This window comes from Microcaecilia unicolor, chromosome 6 (assembly GCF_901765095.1).
Source record: "Microcaecilia unicolor chromosome 6, aMicUni1.1, whole genome shotgun sequence".
Classification (NCBI taxonomy): domain Eukaryota; kingdom Metazoa; phylum Chordata; class Amphibia; order Gymnophiona; family Siphonopidae; genus Microcaecilia; species Microcaecilia unicolor.
In genome coordinates, this window is record NC_044036.1 from 167926567 (window position 1) to 167948802 (window position 22236).

Here is a 22236-nt window from a genome sequence, read left to right on the forward strand (position 1 = left end):
AACCGAGGGAGTTAGCCAGGCTCCCTCCCATGGTCTGAATATAGGCCTTAAAAATCCAATGAAATTTAACAGCTCATTTTCGAAAGTGATTGCCGGCCATTCCAACACAAATCAGGAGATGACCGGCGATCTCCTGAACCCGGCCAAATCGGTATAATCGAAAGCCGATTTTGGCCGGGTTCAACTGCTTTCTGTCATGAAGCCGGCAAAATATCAAAGGGGCGTGTGTCGGTAGGGTAGTGAAGGCGGGACGGGGGAGGGAAAGGGGCGTGCTCACGAGATGGCTGGGTTCGCCCAATAATGAAAAAAAAAAGCCAGGCTTGTAGAGCATTTCGCCGGCTGTACTTGGCCCCTTTTTTTTCACGACCAAGCTTCAAAGAGGAGCCCCAGCTCACCAAATGACCACCGGAGGGAATCGGGGATGACCTCCCCTTACTCTCCCAGTGGTCACCAACCCCCTCCCACCCCCCAAAAAATTTTAAAATCATTTTTTTGCCAGCCTCAAATGTCATACCCAGCTCCATGACAGCATTATGCAGGTCCCTGGAGCAGTTTTAGTGGGTGCAGTGCACTTCAGACAGGTGGACCCAGGCCCATCCCCCCCTACCTGTTACACTTGTGGTAGTAAATGGGAGCCCTCCCAACCCCCCTAAAACCCACTGTACCCATATGTAGGTGCCCCCCATCACCCATAAGGGCTATGGTAATGGTGTAGAGTTGTGGGGAGTGGGTTTTGGGGGGGGGATTTGGGGGGGGGGGCTCAGCACCCAAGGTAAGGAAGCTATGCACCTGGGAGCTATTTTTGTTTTATTTTAACATTTTTAGAAGTGCCCCCTAGGGTGCCCGGTTGGTGTCCTGGCATGTCAGGGGGGCCAGTGCACTACAAATGCTGGCTGCTCCCACGACCAAATGCCTTGGATTTCGCCAGGTTTGAGATCGCCGGCATTATTTTCCATTATGGCCGAAAACCGATGCCGGCCATCTCAAACCCAGCGAAGTCTGACATTTGGCCGGGCCCAACCGTATTAGCAAAAAAAGATGGCCGGCTATCTATTTCGAAAATACAGTTGGCTCTGCCCACTTACGGCACCGGCCCCAAAGATGGCCGGCCAGCTATTTGGCCGGCGCCGTTCGATTATGCCCCTCCAAGTAAACAATTTGGATGATAGAGTAGACCAGTGCAACCACCTCCCTCATGTTCCCTACTGTAATTATACTTGCAAGTTTCTGCTACCCTTGTTCTTGATTTGCTCTATTAATTGAACCCTGACTTTCTTACCAGTCAGGGGAGGACTCTGGTTGTTTTCTATAGAATATACAGGGCTTAATTTGTAGACAAAACAAAAGTGGGGGGAGAGGGAGGAGGGTGGAAGGAGTCTGGCAAGCCAGGGGTGGGAGTCTCAGCAGTAGTATAAATTGTGGAAACCAGTGTATAAACTGTTATAGTGGAACCACTTTATGGAGTACTCTTGTTTAGGCGGAAGTGAGAAAAACTGCCGAAATGTGCCTCACAATTCTCAAGGAAAACACTACTGGTTTCCACAATTTATACTACTGTTGAGATTCCTGAGGCAGGCCAGTTAGCCGAAACACAGCCGTGTTGCGCCCATAAAGTTCTACAATAAACTTTTAAACACCTAGATTTGTCAAGATATTTCTTTGAGTCATCTTCGCTGTTTCCTGTGTGGCTTTTGAGTGTGCGAAGATTAGTGTTCTTCTGTGTTTACATCAAATGCTTATATTCATCCAGGTAAGATGTGAGGATATATAGAAACATAGAAACATGACGGCAGATAAAGGCCATATGACCCATCCAGTCTGCCCATCCTCTGTAACCCCTAATTCTTCCTGTTCCTAAGCGATCCCACATGCTTATCCCATGCCTTTTTGAATTCTGGAACTGTTCTTGACTCCACCACCTTCACCGGGAGGCCATTCCATGCCTCCACCACCCTTTCTGTGAAATAATACTTCCTTAAGATACTCCTAGCCTATTCCCTCTTATCTTTGTCATATGCCCCATTATTCCAGAGCTCTCCTTCATTTGAAAAAGGCTCTCTTTCTGTACATAAATGCCCTTGAGATATTTAAACATCTCTATCATGTCTCCTCTCTCCCTCCTCTCTTCCAGTGTATACATGTTGAGGTTCATAAGCCTGTCCCTATAATTTTTGCATTCAAGACCGCTTACCAATTTCGAGGTCGCTCTCTGGACCGACTCCATCCTGTTTATATCTTTCCGTAGGTGCGGTCTCCAGAATTGCACACAGTACTCCAAATTAGGCCTCACCAGAGACTTATACAATGGCACTATCACCTCCCTTTTTCTGCTGGTCATGCCTCTCTTTATGCAACCAAGCATCCTTCTGGCTTTGGCCGTCGTTTTTTCTACCTGTTTGAAAGCTTTAAGGTTGTCTGACACAATCACCCCCAAGTCCCACTCTTCCTTCGCACACTGAAGCACTATACCCCCTATACTGTACCGTTCCCTCGGATTTTTGCGACCCAAGTGCATGACCCTGCATTTTTTGGGATTAAACCTTAGTTGCCAAATATCGGTCCATTCCTCTAGCTTCACTAGGTCCTTCCTCTTGTCATTCACATCCTCCAGGGTGTCCATCCTGTTGCAGAGTTTAGTATCATCTGCAAAGAGACAAACCTTACCAGACAGCCCTTCTGCAATATCGCTCACAAAGACGTTAAAAAGAGCCGGCCCTAGGACCGATCCCTGCTGTACTCCACTTACGACATCCTTTTCTTCAGAGCAAGCTCCATTTACCACCACCCTCTGTCTCCTATCATTCAACCAATTTTTTACCCAATCTGTGGGAGATATCCTTATAGGACAGTGTACTTGACCCCAAGACCAGAGTACATTCAGAATGACCTGTCTTGAATATTTTCATTTTTAGAGGTGCCTTAATGATCCTGGTTCTCAATTTTGTGAACTTCTGGAAGGAATGAAAGCTTTCTGAGAACCAGGATATCTCCCATGGTGTGAGATTACTGAATTTTGTATGCATTTTTGCTGGTCTATTGTACTTTTACGTATGTCTTTCAGAAGCTATTTGCAAACAAGAAGTCAGGGTGCTTTTTTGAGAGAAGTACGGTTTCCTTGATTTGTAGCTGGTATTCAACTATTATTGAGAGGCCTAACTATGGGCTAAAAACAAGAGCAACCAGTATTCAGATTCCTGTTCTCCCATGACATTTCCTCCAGCAGTTGGTCCATAAGAACAATGCCGTGTGGACTTCTATGGTCTTTTGTGTTTCATATATGGCAAGATGGATCAGGATAGGCTGGAGTGGACTTTGCCAGCAACTCTAGCAGTTGAGATATAAGGCCAGTGCCTGGCAACCTTCTACAGTCTGTGAACCCCAAAATGGCAAAGAAAGATCAGGATCAAGTATACGTATTTCATATCACATTCATTATTGGTTTATGCAAGCATGAATTGATAATGAGTGTGACCGCTGACAGAGTGAATGGACTGTCTTATCTGCTGCCATTTGTTATGTCACTGTGTTGCTATGATACCCCTTGTGACTCTGAGCAAGTGCTGTTACCTCTTGTTGCTTCAGGTATCTACTCACAGTGTAAATTCTGTAGGGAAGGGACTTATCGAACCTGATTTCTAAAAATGCTGGAAGCTGCTAATTATTTCTATAGTGCTCACATATATGCAGCCTTGAGAAGAAACACAGTTGAAATACTTTATTTTATTTGTTTATTAGAACTTACTAACCACCTTTATGAAGAGATTTACCAACAGGTACAGCTTGGCAAAAAACTTACAATTGTGTTAACATAGCAATAGTCTGGTCAAACCCAAGCATAAATACAATCAATGAGGTAAACTTGGAGAAGAGAACTTTAATCCTAGAAATAGGACTTACATGACATAGTATCGGAAATATACACAAACAGCATAATAGAACAATCAAATAATAAAAATATGATAAATGACAGTACAGTACAAATGATACATCATGATAGGCAGCATAAAAAGCACATTTATATTACACAGATATGATATTCATGATGTCAGCACAATACACATAAACATCTTCATAGGCACACATTAAAACATTCATATAACAGATATGATAAACACCTTGTCTGCACAGTGAAAATAACACGCTTGAATAGGCACACATTTGAATAGTCAAATAACATAGATATGATGCTCATATCCCGCCTAGCATCTCATACTTCTGAACTGTCTCTGTCAAGGCGTCATATTGATCACCACTAATCTTTCTCTTTTTCCCTTCTTTGCTTTTACCCTTTCTCTCTTACACTTCTAAGAAATTGATTGATTGTTTGTTTGCTGACTTGATGTATGTTTTTACAGACTGTTGTAAGCCACATTGAGCCTGCCCGTGGGTAGGAAATTGAGGGATATAAATGCTAAAAATAAATAAATAAATAAATAAATAAATAAAATAATGTCAGTATCCCTGCTTGATGGAGTTTACAATCTAGTCAAGATACACAGATAAAAAAAAAATAAGAGGTGTTGCTTAAAATCAGAAAGTATTGGGGGGATTTCATCGAGGAAAGAGAGGACCTTATCCACCAGGGTAATGTCTCCATCCTGTCTGGACTGGAAGGGTTCCTCTCTTCAAGTGACAAAAACTGAACTAGGCAGACCCCACTTCCTTTATGGAAAATGTATAGCCTTTGCTATCTACCATTCTAAGAGGGTAAAAATAAACCACACAGTTAAAATAAATAATTGAAATCAGTTGGAGCTGAATAAAAAGTTATTGTTTTTCTTTTCAGGTTCATACTTGATTGATTTTGTGTTACTTCCAACTTCTCAAGTCCTGCTCGAATAGGATATATGTAGTTGCCAGTCAAGGTTTCAGTATAGCTGCAATGAATATGAATGAATAGATTTGCATACAATGGAGCCAGTGCATACTGATGTATCTCATGCATATTCATTGTGGATATCCTGAAAATCAAACTGGCTGGTTGTGCTCCAAGGGCTTGAGTTGATGCCTAAGAGAGGACTTCTATTTGCAGGTCCCCATCTTTTTATTTTACCTGAACTGAGGATCTTCTGAACATACCAGCCAACCTAGTGGACATGACAAGAAAGAAAAGAAATGCATGTGCTGATAAAGAAGGGTGAACACTACCACTATGCCATGGCCGATGAGGAAATAATAAAATTAAGGGGGCAATTCTATAAACTGGTGACAAGATATAGGTGCCACAATGGGGCGTGCTTTCTGATGTCAATGACTGGTGTAAACTGGCATGCCGAAGTGTGCCATTCAATGCATTGAACTGATACTATTAGAACATAAGAACATAAGCACCGCCATACTGGGAAAAGACCAAGGGTCCATCAAGCCCAGCATCCTGTCTCCGACAGTGGCCAATCCAGGCCTCAAGAACCCGGGAAAACCCCCAAAACAAAACAAAAATTTAAATTAATAATGTTCACTGGACTTTTCCTTCAGGAATCTGTCCAAACCCCCTTTAAACTCAGTAAGGCCAACTGCTGTCACTACATTTTCCGGCAACGAGTTCCAGAGTCTAACTACGCACTGAGTAAAGAAAACATTTCTCCTATTTGTTTTAAATCTACCACATTCTAGCTTCATCTTATGTCCCCTGGTTCTATTATTGTTAGAAAGTGTAAACAAACGTTTCACATCTGTCCACTCCATTCCACTCATTATCTTGTAGACTTCTATCATATCACCCCTCAGCCGCCTCTTCTCCAAGCTGAAGAAACCTAACCATCTTAGCCTTTCCTCATAGGGAAGTCCTCCCATCCCTTTTACCATTTTCGTCGCCCTTCTCTGCACCTTCTCTCACCATGGAGCGATACAACGGCATTATAACATCCGTGTGTTTGTTTTCCATCCCTTTCCTAATAATACTCAACATTTTGTGCGCCTTCTTAGCCAACGTAGCACACTGAGCAGACGTTTTCAACGTCTTATCCACGATGACTCCCAGATCCCTTTCTAGGTCTATAAGTTGTGCGTGTCACTTGGCAACACATCCATGACACACCCATGCTCCACTCCAGAGGCGTAGCTATGTGGGGCCATGGGAGCCTGGGCACCCTCAAATTTCCTCTGGGCCCCTGGTTTTGCTGGCGGGGGTCCCCAACCCCTGCCAGCTGAAGCCTTGTCCGGCGCTGGTCTCTGGCACCACCACGTTGCCTGCCCTGCTCTCTCTTCCTCTCATGTCCAGCACGCTTCTTTTAGTGAAACTGAGCATGCAGGATGTGAGGGGAAGACAGAACAGGGCAAACAATGCGGCGGCGCTGGACAAGGCTTCAGCTGGCAGGGGTTGGGGACCCCTGCCAGCCAAGGTATTTGCTGTGGCAGTGGGTGGGGAGCGGAAGACCAAAATGTGCCCCCCCCCCACCTTGGGCTCTGGCCCTCTGCCACTGCGAGGTCTGGCTACGCCCCTGCTCCACCCACATGTACTCCTCTTAGCAGTTGCACGCTAACTTCCAGATTCTATGTATGGTGCTAAAAAATGTGCACTGAAATTTGCTCGCAGATTGAAGATGCAATAAATTGATGTTAACAATCAATTATAGCAGTTAATTGGCAGCAGCTGGAATTTGCACTTGCATCTTCCTGCGCTCTATTCTGTAACACTGAGCGCTCAAATTCACTAGTGTGTACTCAAGATATGATTACTGTAATATAGCCTATGCACCAATGACCAAGGCAATTTTTCCGTCATCCTCATAGCTTGATCCTCAAACATACATGTCTCTGAACAGATTCTCTTGATTCTCAAGAATTGACTAATAGGCAGGCTAATTTTAAGGTGGTAAGGGTGGAAAATGGAAAAGTGTAACAAAGTATTTCGAGAGGTGGGTTTTTGAAACAGAGTTATATGTATCCTATTAGATGTTCTAAATACCCGATTTTTTGCGTCCTCAACTGCTTTCCGTTGCAGGGATGACCAAAGTTCATGGGGGCATGTTGGCAGTGTATCGAAGGCGGGACGGGGCGTGGTTAAGAGATGGGTGTCCTTGGCCGATAATGGAAAAAAGAAGGGCACCCCTCACGAGCATTTGGTCGACTTTACTTGGTCCCTTTTTTTTACAACCAAGCCTCGAAAAGATGCCCGAACTGACCAGATGACCACCGGAGGGAATGGGGGATGACATCCCCTTACTCCCCCAGTGGTCACCAACCCCCTCCCACCCCCCAAAAAATTTAAAAACATTTTTTCCAGCCTCTATGCCAGCCTCAAATGTCATACCCAGCTCCATCACAGCAGTATGCAGGTCCCTGGAGCAGTTTTTAGTGGGTGCAGTGCACTTCAGGCAGGCGGAACCAGGCCCATCCTCCCCCCCCCATCTGTTACACTTGTGGTGGTAAATGTGAGCCCTCCAAAACCAACCCGAAACCCACTGTACCCACATGTAGGTGTCCCCCTTCATCCCTAAGGGCTATGGTAGTGGTGTATAGTTGTGGGGAGTGGATTTTAGGGGGGTTTGGGGGGCTCAACACCCAAGGTAAGGGAGCTATGCACCTGGGAGCAATTTGTGAAGTCCACTGCAGTGCCCCCTAGGGTGCCCAGTTGGTGTCCTGGCATGTGAGGAGGACCAGTGCACTATGAATGCTGGCTCCTCCCACGACCAAAGGGCTTGGATTTGGTCGTTTTTGAGATGGTCATCCTCGGTTTCCATTATGGCCGAAAACCGGGGACGACCATCTCTAAGGTCGACCATCTCAACATTTAGGTCAACCATCTCTAAGGTCGACCTAAATGTTGAGATTTGGGCGTCCCCGACCATATTATCGAAACGAAAGAGACATCCATCTTGTTTCGATAATACGGGTTTTCCCACCCCTTCGCCGGAACGTCCTTAGAGATGGACGCCCTTAGAGATGGGCGTCCTCGTTCGATTATGCCCCTCTCTACGTGTACTAGTTACAGAGTAGTACCATCACTTTGCATAACTTTCAATTATTGTTGCCAAGCACAGGGGTGCTTAACTTTAACTGCCACCTTATATAATTGCCTTTCACATGTCAACCTTGGCAGATTCTTTTATTACAGCTCTGTCTTATTTCGCCAGCCCTGAAATGAGACAGATATGTTTTAACAAGCTGTTACTTACCATTATGTGACATTCCAACCGAGAGACACTTCTGAAACCTGCAGTGTTGACATTTATTTCGGCTTTTCTTGTGAATTCGACAATTAAGGTTGCATCTGTCATAAATTAACTTTAATCTGATTGTTCTGCGAAAGAAACCCTGCAAGAAAAATCCCCCACAACAAAACAGATGTGAAAAAGATTGTAGCAGAAAGTTTTCTGACACACAGAATACAGAAACAGAGAAAATGTCTCTAGATAAGGAACTCAACGGCTGTCTCCTGTGCCCAGTGCAGGAGCACAAAGTCGACACGGAGACCCTCACTTCCTTCTTGCAGCTAACAAATTTCTTGAATTCTGGTACTTTTTGGCTTCTAAGACCTCCACTGCAAAACTTGTCATGTATCCACTAATACTGAACCTAAGGACCTCTTTTAAGATTAGAAAAGAAGCAGGTTTTTAATGATGTAAATAGTTTTACTGAAAATGTTTCTAATTGTCTGTTTTTTGTTAACTGTTTGTTGCTTCTTACCTAATTGTTAGAGTAATTAAAGGGGTCCTTGAAATGTTACTTTCTTCTACTTAATCCCACTTCTTTCTCGTATATCTATATAAAATTTAGCCGAACATAGATATGCCTTCCTCGTTATTCCAAGGCAAGTTACAGCAATTAAAAAACAAGAAATACAATATATTGAGAATAGCAAACAGTTCATAAAATAATCAACTCAATAAAGCAATCACATAAAAGTAAGCAAAATAGTTAGATAAAACAGTAAGGGAAAAATAAAACAATAAATTCTAAAACTGAGCCATCGTCTTGATCTCACATCTAAATAACAATAAATCTGTCAGTATTTTTTTTATTTTTGTACCCCGTGCTTTCCCACTCATAGATGGTTCAATGCGGCTTACATATTATATACAGGTACTTATTTGTACTGTTGGAATGTAATTGTATTTTACATGCATTGCCTGTCACCTATTATTTCTCTGTGATTACTCAGTGACCTCTGATGTAAATTACTTAGAGAGGTCACACAGCTATGCAACTTCCTGTGGGGGGCAGATGCAGCACATGCAGCACATGGAGCACATGGAGCTCATGATCTCTCCTAACCTGAGAGGATCTATGGTGGTGTGAGCATCCATTACCATCTAAGCACATGGAAGGAGCTGATAATACAAATGTATAGTAATATGTATATATAAGCCTGTCTGATTATAATCTAACTACAAACTGTGAGTAAACAGATGTTTTGTTACTTCAACTTTAAAGTGACTCAGCAGTGAATTATTCAGGGGTGAATGAGAGAGAGATGAAGAAAGAAATTAACATTTCTAAAGCTGAAGCTGTGTGTACTAAAATCTGCTAATTATTTACTACAAATAATCCAACAAAAGGGTTATGGGCCCAGGGTCCAGGAATTGAAAAAGAAGAGAAATATTACCAGGCAGAAAAAAAGGCCACATTTTTCTCTTAAGTTTTAAAGGAAAGATTCAGTCTGTCTCTCTCTCCCCCCACACAGCAGACAGAAGGCTAAGAAAATGGCTGAGGGAAGAAATTCACCATTGTTCTATTCTCTCAAGGTGCCTAGATTAACTGAGTTTAATTATCAGCAGTGGGAACTAAGATTCATTTGTCTCCTTCGAGCAAAAGGATTAAATATATGCTTAGACCAAGACAGAACAGCTGAAAATATGGCTGAATGGGACAATGCAAACTATTATGTGAAGTGCATGCTTTTGGAAGCTCTCTCAGAGAAACAAGCCATATTAGTGGAGGGAAAAGATACACCAAAGGACATTTTATATAAACTGAGAACTATGTATGCAACTACATATGCAAAGCAGCAACCAATTTGGTTGGCAGAGTTGAATGAAACCAAATTAAGGGATAAAAGTAAATGTAATGATCACATTATGCATCTTATGTCTTCATTTCAAAAGTTAGAACTTTCTGGAATTCCCATGTGTGATGCATTGAAAAGAGCATTTCTTTTTACCTCACTATCAAAGAAGTTTGATGTTTTTAGGTCTGTAAATGAGGCCATTGAAGGGCAATCTTTTGAACAGACAACATCAAAACTAAGGCAGGAATGCATAATAAATGATTCTGAGGAGATGTGTTCTCAAAGTCAGTCAGAGAGAAATGAAACAAATTCTTGGCAAAGAACAGAGGAAGGCGGAGCTATGGGAAAACTCCACCCAAGGGCAAGCTGATTTGCTACTCATGTGGAAAGGAGGGACATGTATCTAAATGGTGTAAGGAAACACAAAACACTCCCTCTAGCTCACCTAAGCCAATGGAAGAAAAGAATTTTCAAACCAGGAAATGTATGAAGGACAAAGATAAACACAAAGGCTTTCTAATGGCAGAAAAATCTTTGACTATGGTAAATAATAATTCAAATGAAAGTACTTGGATTTTGGATTCGGGGAGCACATGCCAGTTAACCAATTGTAAGGATTTCTTTCAGGAAATGTGTCCAGAGGAAGGTATTCTTAAAACTGCAAACGCAGGGACTGCTCAGATCCAAGCAAAAGGTATTGGATTCTTAAAATGCAAAGTGTCTAATGAAGTTAAAGAAATTCCTGTAAGTGATGTCTTGTATATTCCCCAAGCAGTTTGCAATATGCTTAGTGTATCTACATTAGATAAGAAGGGATTTGCGATTCATTTTGAAAACAGTAAGTGCACAATCTCTAAAAATGATGAAGTGTATGCTGAAGCTTTTATGCATAATGATGTTTATAAGCTGAACATTTCAGGTGAAGCCTCACATCTGGCGCAAGTAAGGAAGAATGATGGTAAATGTAGTCTGGAAATCTGGCACCGCCGCCTGGGACATCGTGATTCTAAGGTGATCCAGGATCTTTACAGTAAGCAACTAGCCACTGGCATTCAGATAAGTGCAGATGCTGGTAAAATGGAGAAATGCATAGACTGTGTTACTCAAAAAGGTGTGAGACCCTCATTTCCTGCATACACAGGAAATAGGAGTAATAAAGTACTGGACTTAATACACAGTGACTTATGTGGACCGTTTAATATCCCATCATTGGGAAATAACAGATTTGTGCTAATATTCTTGGATGATTTCTCTAGATATTGTGTGGCCTATTTGCTGAAAGAGAAAAGTCAAGTCACAGACATGCTGAAGAAATACGTAGCCATGGTGAGCAATAAATTTGAAAGAAAACCAAAGGTTCTTCAGACCGACAATGGTGGTGAGTTCACTTCACAAAGCATGCGCACATTTCTAGAACAAGAAGGCATTCAGCATATCACAACAGTAGCTTATACACCAGAGCAAAATTCTGTTGCAGAGAGAAAATTTAGGTCACTTGTGGAAATGACCAGATGTATGCTGTCAGATAGCAATCTCCCTAAAAGACTATGGGGGGAAGCCATTCTCACAGCAGTGTACCTACAAAACAGAATGCCAACTAAAGGCGCTGAGCGCACACCACATGAGACATGGCATGGTAGGAAGCCAAACCTGTCACACATAAGAACATTTGGAAGTACAGCATATGCTCATGTACCAAAGCAAAGAAGGCATAAGCTGGATTCCACAACAGAAAGGGGCATTTTAGTTGGCTATGCTCCAGGACACAAAGGATATAGAATTTTGAATCTGAAAACTGGCATTGTTGGCATAAGACATGTTACATATTTTGATGAAAACAAGAGGGTTGATAAAGGCTGGATTATCCCAGATGAGCCTTATCATCCAGAATATGAAACTAGAACCATAATAGACATGCCAGTGTATATAAATGCCATACCAAGGCAGATGTCTGAAAGCAACTCATCTGTATCTAACGAGGAACAGGCAGAGGAAACAGACACAGAAAGGATCATTGAAGAAGACAGTACAGTTGGAGAAGGGGAATCAATTGGAGAAGTACTCTCAGATTTTGAGGATGCGGAAAGGTCAGACCAACCTGTTGTCAGATGCTCATCCAGGGAAAACAAAGGTGTTCCACCCCCAAGACTGTCTTACCTAACAAAGTCAGCAGAAGCTCAAGAGCCCTTAACATGGGATGAGATTGAGAAAATGCCAGCAGAAGAAGCTGCTGAATGGCGTAAAGCTGCACAAGAAGAAATTGATGCATTGGATAAAAATAATACTTGGATTCTTACAAAATTACCTCCTGGCAAGAAAGCTATAGGATGCAAATGGGTATTCAAGTTAAAAAGGAATGCACAAGGAAAAGTGGAAAGGTATAAAGCCAGATTAGTGGCAAAGGGATATCTTCAAAAATATGGAGAAGATTTTGATGAAGTGTTTGCACCTGTAGTGAAACACACGACAATAAGAACACTTCTGAGCATTGCAGTCTCAAAAGGCATGCAAGTCAACCACATTGATGTGAAAACAGCATTTCTTCACGGAGATATAACTGAAGACTTGTACATGGAACAACCAACAGGTTTCATAAATACAAAACAAAGACAGCTAGTGTGTAAATTAAACAAAGGTCTTTATGGATTAAAGCAAAGTGAAAAATGTTGGAATGACAAATTGCATGAAATATTGACAAATTTAGGATTTAAGCAAGGTGAAGCAGATAAATGTTTGTACACTAGGTGCACAAATGGACAATATGCATACATTTTAGCTTTTGTTGATGATCTGCTCATTGCAAGCAAAAGTGAGCAAGAGTACAAGGACATTGTAAAATGTTTAAACCACAATGTTGAGATAAAAGAACTTGGTAATGTGTCATACTATCTTGGTATAGAAATTGAGAAACAAAATGATGGTTCTTATCTTCTAAGCCAGAAGCAGAAAATAAATGAGCTTATTGAAAGTTTAGGTATGCAAGATGCCCAAGTTGTAAGCACTCCCATGATCACTGATTTTCTGAAGGATGAAACAGTAAGAGAACCTTTACCAGATAACATCCAATATAGATCAGCCATAGGTAAGCTTTTATATCTAGCTACCACATACAGGGCTGATATAGCAAATGCAGTAGGAATTTTGAGCAGAAGGGTCAGCTCACCTACCAAATCAGATTGGACTGCAGTTAAAAGGATGGTAAGGTATTTAAAGGGTACCATTGATTGTAAATTAAAGATTTCAGCCAATAGTAATCCAAAACTAATATGTTACTGTGATTCAGATTGGGCAGGGGATCATTCTAATTATAAATCCACAAGTGGATATGTGTTTATGTATGGAAATGTACAAATTTCATGGGCCAGTCATAAACAAAAGTATTGTGAGTTTGTCTTCTACAGAAGCTGAATACGTGGCCGTATCGGAAGCGTGCAGAGAACTGATGTGGATTGAAAAACTTTTGCTGGATTTTGGAATAGCTGAAAAGAGACCAATCCAGATAATGGAAGATAATCAGAGCTGCATCCGACTGTCACAGAATGACAAGGTTCAGTCACGCACCAAGCACATCGCAACGAAATACCACAACGTGCGAGAGTTGGCGAAAGAAGGGGTCATCAGTCTACACTATTGTCACACCAGTGAGATGACAGCTGACATCATGACCAAACCGTTACCCAGAGAACGTTTTGTGAATCTGCGTATAAAGCTTGGACTTTGTATGAATAAATAATTGCATGACAGTTATGCATGAGAAGGGGTTTGTTGGAATGTAATTGTATTTTACATGCATTGCCTGTCACCTATTATTTCTCTGTGATTACTCTGTGACCTCTGATGTAAATTACTTAGAGAGGTCACACAGCTATGCAACTTCCTGTGGGGGGCAGATGCAGCACATGCAGCACATGGAGCACATGGAGCTCATGATCTCTCCTAACCTGAGAGGATCTATGGTGGTGTGAGCATCCATTACCATCTAAGCACATGGAAGGAGCTGATAATACAAATGTATAGTAATATGTATATATAAGCCTGTCTGATTATAATCTAACTACAAACTGTGAGTAAACAGATGTTTTGTTACTTCAACTTTAAAGTGACTCAGCAGTGAATTATTCAGGGGTGAATGAGAGAGAGATGAAGAAAGAAATTAACATTTCTAAAGCTGAAGCTGTGTGTACTAAAATCTGCTAATTATTTACTACAAATAATCCAACATGTACCTGGGGCAATGGAGGGTTAAGTGACTTGCCCAGAGTCACAAGGAGCTGCCTGTGCCTGCAGTGGGAATCAAACCCAATTCCCCAGGACCAAAGTCCACCACGCTAACCACTAGACCACTCCTCCACAGAACTGTGTTGGAACTGAGTTGGAGCCTGCCTAGGAGAATGCTCTCCTATGTGGACCTTCCTGCTTCACTTCTCCTCGTGCAGGAAGACTCTGCCCCACTCACCTAAAACCATAGGGGTAAATATTCAGCCAGCGGTGGTGAGTGTTTTGCTGACCGCTGCCAGCGTTATTCCCAGATATTCAATGCTGGGTCATGTCCGGGCTTTGGCACTGAATATCTGGTTTATGTGGCACCAGAACTTAAGTGGCTGTGGATTACAGCAATTAGGGGTCCTTTTACTAAGGCATGCTAAAAGGTGGCCCATGCTACCTTTAGTGCGTGGGTTTTCCACGTGGAGCAGCCATATTTAGTGCACCAATAAAATGGCCACGTTTATGAAGGTTTTTTTGTAATGTCCATGCACTAATTTCCCCATTGGCATGTGGCTATTACCGCAGGAGCCCTTACTGCCACCTATTTAAGAGGCAGTAAGAACTCACACACTTCACACCTACTCTCCGCCAATGGGCATGCCTCCTATGCTGAAAAATAAAAAATATTTTTCAGTGTGGGATTAGCGCACACTAAGCAGAACACTACCATGGGACGCCTCAGCATGTGTCTTGTGGTAGTACTCTTTTAGTGCGTGGTAGGCCCGCGTTATGCCTACCGCCCTTAGTAAAGGGCCTCAAAGATAGGACTGTATTTTATTCACCCCACTTATGCGATTACCCTGGCTGGTTAAGTGCTGAATATTGGCACTTAACTGGCTAAGTGCCGACTCCATCCCCGGAACCCCACCCCCCAGATATCCAGCTCTCACTTAGGTGCTAACTATTAATTTTCAGTGGTGATAACTACTTAAGTTCAGCTAAAAATGAGCAGATAGCCCCAAACAAGCAATTTAACCGGTCAGCGGCCATTTCTGGCCAAATCATTTTGAGTATCGACCAGATATTTTTCTGAGGCAGCTTCTAAATCCTACAATAAGTTCTCCCTTATCTTGGCCTTGTTTTATAACCAGTTTCTATAATAATCAAGTTTCTTGACCTCACACAAAGCTCTCAGAACCCATTATTTGTCTTGTCAAGTTTGATGGAGCAGGGATTCTCTCTTATATGTGTCTGTACAGTGTTACGTGTGCCTTCTAACACTGTAAAAATTAATAGTAATAATAATACTAAGTAAAATGGGCTCTAATCTTAATGTTTGTGGCTCAAGTTACTGCCTACCCATACTGCAAAGTATCACAAAGCATGCTTTGACCCAGCATGAACCGTAGTTCCACTGAAGCCCAATGTGGCCATCTTCCATCCCTACACAAAAGGTCAAAAAGTATTCTTTTATTCAGTGCTACTCATTGCCATGAGGAAAATGACCTGTACTTGATCCCAAACCCCAACTACTGCTCAGCTGAGGCTAGAGACATTGAAGGAATTTCAGCCATTGGTCAACAGTGACAGTTCCTATTATATCAGGATCTGAACAGAACGGCCCTACTTAAAATTGTGCAGCAATTTCTGAGTTATCCAGTATAGAGATTAGGTCTCTGTCAAAATATGATACCTCAGGGTTGTACCCGATTGTCATAAATAACAGTGAGCAGGGTTGAAGTCAATTCAGACTGAGTTGGAAGCTCATGTGCGGAGGAAGACAAAATCAAATTGAAAGAACACAGCTTTCTTCAGGGCCAGTAGGCAATGAAATGAGGTGGTTCACTGGGGCCATAGCTTAACCAACTTTTTGCCCCACACAGTATCACCAGCTAGAAAGCTTTGGGGGAAGAGTGGAGTTTGCCCAATGACTAGCTATATGGAGGACCTGGCTGTGATTCCAGTGCCAGGTCATCCAGATTTGCTGTGAAGGAAGAGTTCACAGCTCCTTGAAGGGAAGGATTGCTAATCATCATGAAATTGTGATTCCTAGTGGCTTGCCTTACGACCCATGATTGCAGGGGTGTGGAAGGAGTCAATGCATAGGACCTGGCAAAGGTTTGTTGCTGAAGTGATTGACCTACATGAGTTGGTAGACAATATTAAAGAAGTGGAAAATCTCCATGTAATTGTGCATTGAAGCTCAAGGCACAGCAATCCAATAGAGGCCAATGCCAAATGAACTGGAAGCCCAAAGAGAAAGAAAAACCACCTCTCCTAAATAACCCCTAAATAAACAAACTCTACAATGCTCATGACTAAGCTAATGCCATAAAGTTAAATGAATTAATATTCTAAAGTAGAAATCCAACATTATACAGGCAAATAAATGCTCTGAACTTTTTCAAGAATAGTGTATAATACACATGGGGGTAAAGAGGAAGGTAAAAGGATTTGAAAGAAAGGCAAATGCTGGACTTCTGTGTTATTTTTGAATTCCCTATTTATGAACAAATAACATGCATCTCCAGTTTGAAAACAGGGACATAGATTCTTTTCATGTAAACAGTGTTTTTCCGTAGTTAACCTACTTTGCATCCTTCACATGCATGCACTCCATAATGAAAGCCAGAAGCCTTATCGCCACATACTCTGCATTCTATGGCCATGAGCGAACTGGAGGCATCGTCCACTGGAGCTTTACTGTACAACTGCGCATGTTCTGAATAATAAGGTGGAGATGGCGGCTCCGTTTTTATTACATCTGTGTGTGCAAAAAAGACAAAAATAAAGATTTGAATTTTGTCCAACAGCTGTGAATGATGCCTGTCACTCAATGAGAAACACAAAGCTGAATTGGCCTTGAAAAGATGCTCTTTTACCATATTATGGGGGCTTTTAATAAAGGGGGTTAGAATCTGGGCTTAGTGCATCTTTCTTGTGCCCTAAGGCTAGATTCAACGTGGCATAATTTAAAGCTATTTAAAATATATTTTATTTCTGAACATGCTAATGTTCCCAGTAGTGTGCGGGACTAGTAAAAAGTTAATGCTGGAGCCCTTATTGTCTCCTATTTAGGAGGTAGTAAGAGATCTTGCATTAACTCCACTTTAGCCAGTTAGCATGTGGTAATGTGAACACGCTGGCTGGTTAACGCTTCCATGCCCATTCTCCAACCATGGTACGTCCCCTCCAAATATATTTTTTACAAATAGGTAATGCATGGGTTAGCATGCGTTAACCCCTGGATTCTATATAGCGTGACCGAAATTGCGCATGCAAATCCGGTCACAGTCTGGATTTGCGCGTGCAATTTAATTACTTAACAAGCCAATCAGCGCCGATAATTGCCACTTAAACAATTCATTGACACTAATTGACATTAATTACAATTTACATGCACAACTTGCTAGGCATATTCTGTAAAGTGGTGCCCATAAATTCTAATGCGTGCTGCCAAAAAGAGGGTGTGGCCACGGGTAGGCCATGGGCATTCCAAAAATCTACACGCAGGGTTAAAGAATACACCCGTTCCACACCTAACTTAGGTCCAAAATAACTGGCCAGTAACAGCTCCTGGCTGGTCAAACGGCACTTAGCCAACTATCTGGCAATATTCAGCGGGAGACAGTCGTCTATCTCCCACTGAATATTGCCAGATAGCGCCTAGCCAGTCAGGTTTTTGGGATATCCACAATGAATATTCATGAGAGAGATCTGCACGCAGTGCAGGCAGTGCATGCAAATATCTCTCATGAATATTCATTGTGGATATCCTGAAAATCAGACTGGCTGGCATGCCTCCAGGACCAGGTTTGGGAACAACTGGCCTAGAGGATAACTGGTTATACCACGTGATATAACCGGCTATCCGCCAATATTCAGGCATTGCTGGCTAAGTCTGGCAGCCAAACAGCAGGTATATCTTTACCTGGTTTTTAAACTTAACCCAGCTAGCACTGAATATTGGCTTGGCCGGTTACATTTAAACCAGCCAAAATACACCCAGATATTCAGTGCCAGTCACTGGAAACTGACTCAGCACCGACTGCAGGAGGCACCCCAGCTAGTTCCCACAGTCTAAATATCGGGCCCCTAGAAATTATTTGACACATATAGAGGCAGTCTCTTTCAACTTAAGACACTATCCTGCTTATAATCGAAATAGAAAAACGCCTATATTGTGACCCAAATCGAGAGATAGACGTTTATCTTACAAAAACGAATAAAGCGGTATAATCGAAAGCCGAATTTGGACGTTTTCAACTGCACTCCGTCGCGGATGCGGACAAAGTTGATGGGGGCGTGTCGAAGGCGTGGTGAAGCCAGAACTGGGGCGTGGTTATCGGCCGATCAGAGATGGGCGCCTTTCGCCGATAATGGAAAATAAATATGCGTTTGTAGCGAGAATTTAGGGCACTTTTCCTGGACCCTGTTTTTCCACGAATAAGGCCCCAATAAGTGCCCTAAATGACCAAATGACCACTGGAGGGAATCGGGGATGACCTCCCCTGACTCCCCCACAAACCCCCTCCCACCACAAAATATGCCGTTTCACAACTTTTTATTTTCACCCTCAAATGTCATACCCACCTCCCTGGCAGCAGTATGCAGGTCACTGGAGCAGTTATTAGGGGGTGCAGTGGACTTCAGGCAGGTGGACCCAGGCCCATCCCCCTCCCACCTGTTACACTTGTGCTGGTAAATGGGAGCCCTCCAAACCGCCCCCCCAAACCCACTGTACCCACATGTAGGTGCCCCCCTTCACCCCTTAGGGCTATAGTAATGGTGTAGACTTGTGGGCAGTGGGTTTTGAGGGGGATTTGGGGGGCTCAACACACAAGGGAAGGGTGCTATGCACCTGGGAGCTCTTTTACCTTTTTTTTTGTTTTTGTAGAAGTGCCCCCTAGAGTGCCCGGTTGGTGTCCTGGCATGTGAGGGGGACCAGTGCACTACGAATCCTGGCCCCTCCCACGAATAAATGTCTTGGAGTTATTCATCTTTGAGCTGGGCGCTTTCATTTTCCGTTATCGCTGAAAAACAAAAACGCCCACCTCACAAATTGTCGAATAAAACATGGACGTCTATTTTTTGCGAAAATACAGTTCGGTCCGCCCCTTCACGAACCCGTTCTCGGAGATAAACGCCCATGGAGATAGACGTTTACGTTCGATTATGCCCCTTCACGTGATCCACGCTGAACAAAATCCAGATATGCTTGCATTAAACAAAAAGGAAAACTAGTGGATTTTATCTTGTGACTATATTGTCTTGAAGACTCTGAGGGGCATAATCAAAAGGGGCGCCCAAGTTTTCCTGAGGACGTCCTCGCGGGATGTCCCGGCGAAGGGGCAGGGAAACCCGTATTATTGAAATAAGATGGGCATTCATCTTTCGTTTCAATAATACGGTCGTGGATGTCCAAATCACAACATTTAGGTCAACCTTAGAGATGGTCGTCCTTTGAGATGGTCGTCCCCAATTTTCGGTGATAATGGAAACCGAGGACACCCATCTCAGAAACAACCAAATCCAAGCCATTTGGTCATGGGAGGAGCCAGCATTCGTAGTGCACTGGTCCCCCTGACATGCCAAGACACCAACCGGGCACCCTAGGGGGCACTGCAGTGGAATTCACAAATTGCTCCCAGGTGCATAGCTCTCTTACCTTGTGTGCTGAGTCCCCCCAAACCCCACTCCCCACAACTGTACACCACTACCACAGCCTTAAGGGGTGAAGGGGGGCACTTACATGTGGGTACAGTGGGTTTCTGGTGGGTTTTCAAGGGCTCACATTTACCACCACAAGTGTAACAGGTAGGGGGAGTGGGCCTGGGTCCGCCTGCCTGAAGTGCACTGCACCCACTAAAACTGCTCCAGGGACCTGCATACTGCTGTGATGAGCTGGGTATGATATTTGAGGCTGGCATAGAGGCTGAAAAAAATATTTAAAAACATTTTTTTTGAGGGTGGGAGGGGGTTAGTGACCACTGGGGGAGTAAGGGGAGGTCACCCCCAATTTCCTCCGGTGGTCATCTGGTCATTTAGGGCACATTTTTGTGGCTTGATTGTAAGAAAAAAAGGACCAGGTAAAGTCGTCCAAGTGTTTGTCAGGGACGCCATTCTTTTTTCCATTATTGGTCGAGGATGCCCATGTGTTAGGCATGCCCCAGTCTCGCCTTTGCTACGCCTCTGACACGCCCCTGTGAACTTTGATCATCCCTGCGACGGAAAGCAGTTGAGGATGTCCAAAATCGGCTTTTGATTGTGCCGATATGGGCGACCCTGTGACAAAGGACGCCCATCTTGCGATTTGTGTCGAAAGATGGGCGTCCTTCTCTTTCGAAAATAAGCCTGTCAGATTTATCTAGCTTTTGATATGATCCTAAAAAGAAAAGAAGTGAAAACTGCGTACTTTGGCATTCTTCCAGCTTTATATCATACTTATAGTCAAGCGTTATCTGGTCCGTTCTTGACAAACTGATGTCTTCATAGTGTGCAGTGGATAGGCTTGAAAAATCGACTGTGGTAAAAGGCTTTATGTCAAAAGATGGAGAGTGGTCATCCATGCCAGGAAGGTCTACTGTGCTCATTCCAAAGTTCATGGGCCAAAACGGCATCTCTGTATCGACCATGTTAAAACCTAGAAGAAAAACAGGAAATGTGAACAATCAAACTTTGCTGAAATGCTATGAAATAGAAAACAGGAAATGCTAGAAAATGCTAGAAAATATACATTTCATGTTATTTATACACATGAAACATGTTGAATTTATATCTAGATAAAGCAATAAGTGTGAGCGCTCACTGCTGGTGTGGTCCAAGTTATATCGGAACTGACCATGTTCAGTGCCACTGCTCGCATAGCTAAGCGGGCAGAAAGGATTGTGCAAAAGGCAATGAATATTAGAACATGTGATCTGAATATTTCAAGAAAACAAAAGGGCAGACGATCTGCAAACTCCAAGGTGGAAAAATGACAAAGCAGATCGATATAAGACAAACAATAGTTTATTATTGTACATCTAATGTACAGATCAGCCCAACACAGGCCGTGTTTCGCCCAACAGGGCTGCTTCAGGGGCTAAAAAAACAAATAACATAACATTTAAATTCCTAATATAAAAATCTATATAAAACAATGTTTGGTCTATAGGTAAAAGCATGAATAAAAACATATATATTACAAAAATATCCCACAGAAGGAAAGAATATGAACAATTGAATATATAAAATAAAATAATGCTGCTATATATATCAACTTAATGGCAATGTTTTGATATGCTGATAGATACATATATATAACAAAAATATCTCGCAATAAAGAAAGTATTGCAAAATATATCAAATATCAAATGCATCTACTGCATATATCACCTTAAAATGAAATATTTGGAATAAGAATGTACACAGATTAGACATATAGAGTTAATATGACGTGTATATCATATATAAAAACTATGATTAAAAACAAATAATGAAAAACAAATAGGACACCTACCTACACAATGATCTTTTACTGCCAAAATACATATTCACCATATTTTGTGCCAGCCTCTATGCCAGACTCAAATGTCATACTCAGGTCCATCACATCAGGATGCAGGTCCCTGGAGCATTTTCAGTGTGTGTGTGTGTGTGGGGGGGGGGGGGGGGGGGGGGGGGAGGGGGTCAGCACACAAGGTAAGGGAGCTATGTACCTGGGAGCAATTTAAGAAGTCCACTGCAGTGCCCCCTAGGATGCCCGGTTGGTATCCTGGCATGTCAGGGGGACCAGTGCACTATGAATGCTGGCTCATCCCACGACCAAAGGGCTTGCATTTGGTCATTTCTGAGATGGCCGTCCTTGGTTTCCATTATCACTGAAAATCAGAAACGATCAAGTCTAGGGACAACCTAAATTTCAAGATTTGGGTGTCCCCGACCGTATTATCGAAATGAAAGATGGACATCCATCTTGTTTCGATAATATGGGTTTCCCTGCCCCTCCATCGGGACGTTTTGCGAGTACGTCCTCAGCAAAACTTGGGTGTCCCTTTCGATTATGCCCCTCCACATCACACAACATAGCTGGTTAGGCG

The 22236-nt window shown here is 42.7% G+C and overlaps 1 protein-coding gene across 3 annotated transcripts in view; it reads right to left on the reverse strand.

Moving 5' to 3' along the window:
- PPARG (peroxisome proliferator activated receptor gamma) overlaps positions 1 to 22236 on the reverse strand; it is a 181177-nt gene that overhangs the window by 71597 nt on the left and 87344 nt on the right. For all 3 annotated transcript variants that reach the window (XM_030206997.1, XM_030207000.1, XM_030206999.1), the window contains exons 2-4: positions 20571 to 20798; positions 16747 to 16919; positions 8118 to 8256 (exon numbers count right to left, since the gene is read on the reverse strand). In XM_030206997.1, coding sequence (XP_030062857.1) covers positions 8118 to 8256; positions 16747 to 16919; positions 20571 to 20790 — 532 coding nt within the window. In that variant the 5' untranslated portion in view covers positions 20791 to 20798. The remainder of the gene's footprint in view (positions 1 to 8117; positions 8257 to 16746; positions 16920 to 20570; positions 20799 to 22236) is intronic.